The following is a 9905-nucleotide window of genomic DNA, read 5'->3' on the forward strand; positions in this document are numbered from 1 at the left end:
GGGGTGGGGGGGGGAGGGAGGGTGGGGGTGAGTGTGGGGGGGAGGGAGGGTGGATGTGAGGGTGGGGGTGGGGGAGGGTGGAGGTGAGGGTGGAGGTGAGTGGGGGTGGAGATGAGTGAGGAGTGATTTGTTTTGTTTTAGTTTCCAGTTATAATTCTGTTTTAAACCAATTCAGGATATGTTGAACCTCACTTTATGAAGACTGTGCTGGGTCCGCCCATGTATTCAATGGCTCAGGAATTTGATGAGACACTAGTAAATACTTGACCTCTGTGCCCTCAGAGGACAGCGTTTCAGCAGCAGAAGGCCTGACCCGGGTTGCTGAATCCTCACAAGGACTGGCGGCAATTCTGCAAATAATGGCAGTAAATCCAGAGTGAGGTGGGAACGTAGCGTAGGGAACGTGTACTCGAGCAAGTCGCAGGGGTGTGAAAATAACACCCCTGTGTGCAAGGAAACCGGAGAAACAGTGTGTGAGGTTGGAACCCGCACCCGGGTCCCTGATCAGTGCTGTGCAGAAGCCCCTCTCCTCCCAGAGCGGGACCGCTGTTCTCCCCCCTCACTTGCTACATTTTACTGACCGTGTTTGAATTCAAGAGGCAAAACAAATGGGCCCTGAAATATGTCACTCTGTGAACTAAGACGGGGAAGGAAAAGGGAGAATGGAGATCAATGGAACCCTACTCATGCAGTGCTGGGCCTGGCAGGGATGAGGCACTTTGGCAGGAAGAGTGAGAGGTGTCAGTCTCCACCCAGCAGCTTGCTGTAAGTGTATGAGGTTGGGGGTTAACAGAAGACCCCTGATGCCGTCACAGAGCTGTGACACCCAGGTCTGTCCTAGACCAGCCGGAGCAGGGTCCAGAGAGGAAGTCGTGCCGCCACTCGGAATGGGAGGTGCAAGACTCAGGAGGCCTTTACCAGATTTGCTCCTAACAAGCACCCCTCCAGGACTGCAAAGGGAAAAGCCACGTGCAACAACGCCATCTGGGCAGCGCTCGAAGGCTGTGAGCACCTAGGAGATCTAAGCCAGCAGTGAAGAGGCTGCTGTCCTTGTATAATTCCTGTGCACAGAGGTAAGTGGGCCAGAGGCCAGTGGGTGCACAGGCTGCACAGAGCTCAGGCGTCCTGAGGATCTAGGGCCCAGGGAAGAACTAAGAGCGCCGCCCCTGTAAGGCGAGGGGCAGGAGACCAGGGGAGGGGTTGGCCACTGCCAGCGCCCCATGCAGCCTGCCCGAGACCCCCAAACTCGTGGTGGTTGTGAACCATTTGGAGTGTGGTTGGAAGGCATCCGTTTCCTCTAGCTGGGAAGAGTGTGATGGATCTAGATGGGGCGACAGGAGGGACAAAATATTAACTGATGTGAGAACACGGAAGACAGAGCTTACGGGAATATTGAAATAAAATCTGTACTTTTTGGCAGCGTGAAATTGGCTAATGAAAGCATCTATGAGTGTTGGCATTTCAGGATTTGAGAGGTGGGCCCTCGTTTGCCCAAGCACCATTGAAGGGGCTGCCAAAGCCCACTGCAGGGTCCAGGTGCCTCTCTCCAACTGTCAGTCCAGCCCGGACCAGGTGCTCTGCTTCCTCTCCCCTTGTGGTTTGAGCAGAAATCCCACAGGAAGCACAGCGTCAGGGGACACTTCCTCCCAGGCCCGGTCCCGATGGGCCAACCCTGTGTTTCTGCTCTTTCCTCACTCCTTACCTGTGGTCCTTCTCATGATACACTGGTCACAGAGGCACCACTCTCCTGGATCACTATTTTCCACTCTCAACACCAAAGTGCATTTACAGAGTACGTGCTGTGTGCTAAGCATCCTGAAGGATACAAAGATCAATGTCCTGGGCTGACAGCCTAGTAGCGGGGGTATCACAAAAAAGTGAAAACTATAGTACTGAGGCGGGTATTATCACAGGAGAGGACGCAAGCGCCTCCTGGATGCTTGATTGCACCCCAAAGACAACATGATGGAAACGTGTGAACTCTGCTATGTGTCAGACACTGCTTAAGCATTGTATACGGACTAACCTCATCACAGTCCTTCCCCAAATGGCTTTTTACCCAGTAGCTACATTTTGAAGTCTTAAACTTCTGCAGATTTTCTAGTAATTTTATATTTTGGCCTTTGACACAAACTTGTTTCTTAAAGAGATTACTTCTTATTTCAAAACATACATTCTAAAGATGTATTCTTCTACAATATAATGAAATTTTAAAGCAGAGTTATAAAATTTGTTCCATATTCTCAACAAAATACTAGGAAACCATATCTAACAGCACATTACAAGGATTATTGACCATGACCAAGTGGGATTTATTCCAGGAATGCAAGGGTGGTTCAACAACCAGTCAATATAATACTCCACATGAACAGATGAAGAAAAAGCCCCTATGATCATCTCTAATGATGCTGAACAAGCATTTGACAAACTCTAACACTTTCCTGATAAAAACACCCAGAAAACTAGGAATAGAAAGGCTCTTCCTCAACATGATAAAAAGGCACTTATCAGTGCCCACAGCTAATTTCATACTTAACAGTGAAAGACCAAAAGGCTTTCCTCTAACAACAGGAACTAGGCAAGGATGCCCACTTTCTCCACTGCTATGCAACACTGCCCTGGAAGTTCTAGCCAGAGCAATTAGGCAAGAAAAAAATTAACGGCAAATTAATTTAGAGATGAAGAAGTAAAACTGTCTCTATTTGCAGATGACATGATCTTATATATAGAAAATCACAAAGAATCTACACATAAAGCTACTAGAGCTAATAAGTAGATTCAGCAAAGTTGCAGGGTATGAGATACAAAATCAACATGCAAAAATCAGTTGTGCTTCTCTACACCAGCAATGAAGAATCCAAAAAGGAAATTAAGAAAACAATTCCATTCTATAATAGCAGAATAAAATACTGAAGAATACATTTAACCCAAGAGATGAAAGACGTGTACACTGAAAACTCCAAAACATTACTGGGAGAAATTAAAGAAACCTAATTAAATGGAAAAACATTCCTGGTTCATGGATTGGAAGGCTTAACACTGTTAAGATGTCAATACCATTCAAAGTGATCTACAAATTCAATGCCACTTCTATCAAACCTTCAATTGCTTTTTTTCTAGAAATGGGAAAAAAATCTTCAAATTAATATGGAATTTCAAGGGGTCCTGAGTAGCTAAAGGAATCTTGAAAAAGAAGGACAAATTTGGAGGACTCACACTTCCTGCTTTCAAAACCTGCTACGAAGCTACAGTTATCAAAATAGTGTGGTTTTGGCATAAAGACAGACACATAGACCAGTGGGATAGAACTGAGGGTTCAGAAATAAACCCCCCAAACTACAGCCAACTGACTTTCAACCAGGGTTCCAAGACTATTCAATTGGGAAAAAATAAGTTCTTCAAAAAATGGTGATGGGGCTTCCCTGGTGGCACAGATGGTTGAGAGTCCGCCTGCCGAGGCAGGGGACACGGGTTCATTCCCTGGTCCGGCAAAATCCCACATGCTGTGGAGCGGCTGGGCCCGTGAGCCATGGCCGCTGAGCCTGCGCATCCGGAGCCTGTGCTCCGCAACGGGAGAGGCCACAACAGTGAGAGGCCCGCGTACCAGAAAAAAAAAAAAAAATGGTGATGGGAAAAGTGGATATCCATATACAAAATAATTAAATTGGACCCCTATCTCACACCACACACAAAAATCAACTAAAAATGAGTCAACAACCTAAATGTAAACACCGAAGCTACAAAATTCTTAGAAGAAAACATAGGGATAAATCTTCATGACCTTGTATGTGGCATGACCTTGTATGTTTTCTTAGATACGACACCACAAGCATGAACAACGAAAGAAAAAATATATGAATTAAATTTTATCCAAATTTAAAACTTTTGTGCCTCAAAAGATACTATCAAGAAAGTAAAAGGATAGCCAACAGATGGGAGAAAATATTTGCAAATCATATATCTGTTAAGAGTCTAGTGTCCAGAGTATATAAAGAACTCTTAGAACTCAACAATAAAAAGACAAACAACTCAATTTAAAATGGGCAAAGAACTTGAATAGACATTTCTCCAAAGAAGATATGCAGATGGTCAACAAGCACATGAAAATAAGTTTAACATCAGTAGTCATTAGGGAAATGCAAACCAGAACTACAGTATCACTTCATACCCACGAGGGTGACTATAAAACTGGAAAATAAAAAGTCTTGGTGAAGCGGTGGAGAAACTGGAACCCTCATACATTGCTGGGAAAATGTAAAATGATTAGGCTGCTGTGAAAAAAAAGTCTGGTGGTTCATCAAAAAGTTAAACACAGTTGGGGACTTCCCTGGTGGTCCAGTGGTTAGGACTCTGAGCTTCCACTGCAGGGGGCATGGGTTTGATCGTGGTCGGGGAACTAAGGTCCCACATGCCACGCGGCAAGGCCAAAAAAAAAAGTTAAACACAGAATTACCATATGACCCTGAAGGTATATACCCAATAAATGAAATAAATGAAAATATATGTACACACAAAAACTTGTAAAGACATAATCATAGCAGCTTATTCACAAAACCTAAAAGATGGAAACAGCCCAACGTCCGTCAACAGATAAACGGATAAGCCAAATTTATGGTCCATCCATACGATGGAATATTAATTTTGTTTAACTTTTAAAAAAATATTTATTTATTTTGGCCGCGCCAGGTCTTAATTGCCGCATGTGAACTCTTAGTTGCCGCGTCCACGTGGGATCCGGTTCCCCGACCAGGGATCAAATCTGGGCCCCCTGCATTGGGAGTGTGGAGTCTTACCCACTGTGCCACCTGGGAAGTCCCCTCCAATGGAGTATTATTCAGCCGTGAAAGGAATGAAGTTCTGATAATGCTACAACATGGCTGGAACTTGAGGACATTATGGTCAGTGCAGTAAACCAATCATGAAAGGACAGATACTGTCTGCTTGCTCGCGCGCTCAGTGGTGCTTAGTGTAGCCGCAATCGTAAGGACAGAAGGTAGAATGGTGGCTGCCAGGCTCTGGGGCAGGGCGGAGTCAGGAGTTACTGTTCAACAGGTGTAGAGTTTCAGATTTACAAGACCAGAGAGTCGTGGGAATGGATGGCGGTGATGGCGCACAGCAAAGTGAATGTAATACCACTGACCTAAAAAATGGTTAAAATGGTAAATTTCATGCTATATGCATTTTAACACACAAAAAAGTCACATATTTTAGGATTCCACTTATATGGAGTACTCAGAGTAGACAAATCCATAGAGACAGAGAGCACATTAGTGGTTCCAGGGGCTGAGCAGAGGGTGGAATGGGAGAAGCTGCCTAAGGGGTGTGGGGTTTTGCTTTGGGCTGTAGGAATGTTCTGGAACTAGACAGAGGTGGTGGGGTTGCACACCATTGTGAATGTACTAGATGCCACCAGATTGTTTGATTTAAAATGGCTAAATTTGTATCATGTGAATTTCACCTCAGCTGTTTTTTAAAGAATTAGTTCCGGTACCTTCCAGGAATTGTGATGGTAGTTTCCTTCTCATATGTGGCTTTTGTTGCTCTGTCCCCCCAACAACCCTTCCACATGCTCCTCCTATTTAAACATGTGCTTTCGGGGGAGCTTATACTGGGCTTTGAGGCTCGTCTGCTCGGTTCACATCGCCGTGATTCTCTGGGTTGCCGTCTCTGGACGGGCAAGAATCAGTTTGAGAACCAAACGCTCACTCCTTACCCAGCGCGGTACTCTGGGCTGACTAAATGCTTCTTCCAGCTACCTTTTCTTTAGTCTTCTTGAATAATCCATAGGGAAAGCTCTGGGACCCTTGAACTCAAGTGGAGCTCAGGACCTACTGATTTGGGCACTTTCACAAAGCATTTCTTTAAAAAATTCACGAATACATTGTTAAAATAGCACGTAATTGTAGTTGTAACTCCTCTTCCCTGGCGATATCTTTGAGATAACTTCAATGAATATTTTTCCTTAAGTGATTCAAGGAAAAATTGTAACTCAATCGTTTTTCCCTCTTATTTGTATGAAAATCTCTCTTCCTCTCTACCACAGTCACAGAATAGCCAACATTTACTGAGCACTTACTGTATGCCAGACACTATTCTAAAAACATCGTAATACTATTATCTTCCCCATTCTAAAGACGGTGAGGTTGAGGGGCTCACCTGCCCACCCACTCAGTGGGGGAACCAGAGCTGAACCCAAACCACTATGGCCACATAGCCTGCATCCCTAACCACCAAGCCCACTCCTTCCATCCACACTGCCCTGTGTCTCATTCTAGCCAGAGACAGAGCCCAAGAGCTCTCAGAAACTCATCCAACCTCTTCGCTCTCTGGGGAGGCCACCTGATGGCCCGCAGCTAATTCCAAACCACCTGACAATGAAGGAAGGGCCAGCCTTTCCATTCACTGAAAATTCTTTCAGGCATTCCTTCTCTTCGGCACCGGGCACTATCATCTCTGCCTCAGAAACTACCTGCAAAGTTCATTCATTATGTCACGCCAGGCATTGCCAAGCTGTCCTCTATAATTGCCGTGAGCCTGCTTTACTATGTCGCACTTAGGCAAGTAGAGTTTCCCAGAATCAGCTGTAACCTGGCTGCTCCCTCTGAGGCCGTTATTTTATTCTTAAAAATCTCGGGAATCGTGTTAGCTCAGGTCATGGGGCAAGCCCTGCATCTGTGTAGCCCTGTGAGGTTGCGACTGGGCAGGGGAGTGACGGTGAGCTTCAGAGGAGGGGATACAGTTGCCACCTTGTGACAAATACTTGTTGAGCACCTGCTGTGTGCCATGTACTACTCCAGGCACCAGGGACATACGGGGAATGAAATAAAGCCGGTGCTGCCTGGGGGAGCAGGTTACCGAGCGTAGTCAGAATAAGGTGACGTCAGTTCAGATCACTGTGGGGCCGGGGCTGCGGCAGCATGACCCGGGGAGCTTTCTGAGGCTAACGCGTACCAGGGTTGGGGGTCCCACGGTGGGGGGCTGCAGGCAGGTGAGACTTCGCCAGGGGAGGTGCACATACTCATTACCTGGCAGACTTGCACAGTTTTAGTGCAGAACTTCAAATTAATTCCTGTCCCAAACTGTTGTTGGCATTAGATTTAATCCCTATCCTAGGTCTCAGAAACATAAGTAGTTTTAAAGTCATATAAAATAAACTCACCACAAAGTGAGTTTTGCACAACCTGATTTTCTCACTTTTGGGGAAAGTTCTGTAAGGTTGGACACTTGTCTAAAAGTATCTGAAAGCTCCGTCTTTGAGAATTTGGGCCCAGGTGTGAACTGAGACACCTGGAAAGTTGTCCCAGATATCAGGACAGAGACAGCCTTCAGCTCAGGAACATTCAGCTCCGTGATGACCTGGGTTTCCTTTCAAGAAGCGTCAACTCATCCACTTTAAAATTAGACGCTATGGTGCTCTGAGAGGTGGGTGGCCACAGGTTATCCTGTAAGTGAACAGACTGAAACTCCAAGAGCCTGAACCACCGGCCCAAAGGCTGACAGATAACAGGGGGTGGATGTGGGTGCACATCCAATCCAAGACCCCAGGCCTGTTCTCTGGGCACCCGGTGGAGGTCCAGAGCCTCTTCTCCACTCCCAGGGCACCTGCCCTCCTTGACCCCCTTGTAGGGTAAATGGCAATTGTGGGATGCCTTCTGCTCACAGGATCCCAGATTCCCAAGGCTTCTCAGGACCAACAGGTTCAGGGCAGGACTTGCCACCTTGCAGCCCACCCCTCTGTCCCACCACCCTCCTGACCCCTTCGGAAGTGTGCTGGGCTCTTAGGTCAGACCAACAGTCTCTCTGGGATCATTTTTCTTGGCTGGACCAGTGAGCACTGGCCTGTGCACACCTGCTGAGTGCCAGACCCTGTAAGGGGCAGAGGGATGCAGGTAAAGAAGCTGCAATCCCGAGGGAACCTCCCATGGCGAGCAGGGCACAGAAGCCCTGTTCTGACAGGGCAGGAGGATAAATACAGGGCACAGCCGTGTGGAGAGGAAAGCCACCGCTTCTAGGCTGCTTCCTGGCTGGGAGCCACAGGTCAAGTGCAGAAGCCTGGCTTTCCACCATTTGTAGAATGGGTACCCTGTCCTGGAGGATGGCTGTTAGGGCTGGATGGCTCTAAGTGACTTGATTTTTGTTCAAGCACAAAGAGAGGGCACATTAGTTCTGTTTGGAAGGAGGGAGGCATGGGAACTGGGCTTGAATGATTCTCATTAAAAAAATGCTGTGATCTGGGAGTCTGGGGTCTCCTGTGCTTGCCTGGATGATACAACCTGTGAACACACATCTCAGAGGGTCTCGGGGCAAATTCAGGCCGACTTTCTTTCCTTAGACCAGCATTTTTGGCACGCTTTACAAGTAATAAAGTATTCAGGTGAGACCACCACCAAGCTCATGAACTACAGACACTAAGATCCACATTTCACAAAGGCGATTTCAGACTAGACCTACACAGGGGCCCCTCTAATGGGATAAAACCACAGGTCACCTGCACCCAAGCCCCCAGTCCACTGGAAAGGTTAGGGCTCTGTTCTCTGTGGCCCACCTGGGCAAGTCCACTTGTGATCCCAACCCAGACCACTGTTCTTGTTTGCAGACTGGATGCCAAACTATGAGATCAAAACAGGGCATCTCCTCAGAAGCAGAAGTGGGTGCATTATCTCTGTGGGGGATGCCCAGCCCTCCAGTACAGGGATGTGGCTCCACCAGGAATGCAAACATCTTAGAGTTTGAAGGTGTCCACTGAGAGCAAACGGTGGCCTCTGAAGTTCCTCCTGATGCAGAGAGCCTGGGGGTTGGAGGGTTAGGGTCAGGAAGCCAAACCTCACTTCTGTCCGCTTTGAAATCTCTTTGCAGGAGGCTGAAGCCGACTTGATGCTCAGTCGTTAATTATGCACAGTTCCAGCTACCTTCAACTTATTTTTAAAATTATGTGTTTTAAGTCTTAATTAGACACCTGAAAGTACCAGCTAAACTTTTAAAGTGAAAATGCTGTTGGGTAACAGGAGTAGAGTGTAATTACTGTACCAAAACACTCTGTAATCTAGTTCACAGGAAAAAGGGAAAAACAGACCCGACGCACTTTTTGTAGTTCACAGGAAGAAATACAAGACAGCTTCCACCACACTATTCTAGACCTGAAGTCACTGTCTTGTCTACTAGGCAATGTTCATTATTGAAATCGACTGCCTTTCCAATATAAGTCTATCCTGGTATTTTTTAAGTAAAAGTTCTTTGTCTTCGTGCACAAAGTTCATTGGTTTGTCCTACCAGTTTTGAGGTAATGAGTAACTCAGGAACATTCTCATTGTTGGCGACAACTTCACAGGCGTCTTTTTGTCCCAGCCCCCTCCCCTGCACTCCTTTCACACCCCAGGAACCGCAAATCTGTCTTGAAAAGCATACTTCTCATAAATATTCATGAGGTTAAGGGAAAAGTTTGCTAACCCCTCGTTTAAGTGACCGGAAAAAGTGAAAGCTCCCTCCCGCTGCCGCAGCCGCGGCCTCAGGACCCTCCCCACAGCCGCCGGCCGTCCCCTACCTTGTTGCCCGAGCCCCGGTCGCCCCGGCCGAGCGCCGCGCTGAGAGCCATGGTGGCGCCGCCTTTGTCCCGTCCGCGGGGAGGACAGCGCTCGGCAGGCCCGCCCGCGGGGCGTGGGAAGGGCGGAGGGCTAGGGGCGGACCCTCCCGGCCGCGCCCCCTGCCCGCCTCACCCGTGGGGACCCGTGGACTCCGAGGTAGGAGGGGTCGTCTCTCCCCTGGGGGCTCCGGGGAGAAGCTTGGAGGGGGGGGGTCTCACTCCCGGGGGCTCCAGGACTGGGTGTTGGAGGGGGTCTCATCCCCGGAGGCTGCTGGACGAGGCAGGTTGGGGGCGTCTCAGCCCCGGGGTGTGGGCGGCCTTGTAG

The 9905-nt window shown here is 47.8% G+C and overlaps 1 protein-coding gene across 1 annotated transcript in view; it reads right to left on the reverse strand.

The window, feature by feature from the left end:
• The window catches only part of PLEKHG4B (pleckstrin homology and RhoGEF domain containing G4B), a 54476-nt gene extending 44878 nt beyond the window's left edge, over positions 1 to 9598 (reverse strand). Inside the window, 1 exon segment of the mRNA XM_024731987.1 lies at positions 9542 to 9598. Within this exon segment, the coding sequence (XP_024587755.1) occupies positions 9542 to 9592 (51 nt within the window). The 5' untranslated portion in view covers positions 9593 to 9598.
• Between the last annotated feature and the right edge of the window lie 307 nt (positions 9599 to 9905).

Source organism: Neophocaena asiaeorientalis, unplaced genomic scaffold (genome assembly GCF_003031525.2).
Source record: "Neophocaena asiaeorientalis asiaeorientalis breed wild unplaced genomic scaffold, Neophocaena_asiaeorientalis_V1.1 scaffold104, whole genome shotgun sequence".
NCBI classification, from domain to species: Eukaryota; Metazoa; Chordata; class Mammalia; order Artiodactyla; family Phocoenidae; genus Neophocaena; species Neophocaena asiaeorientalis.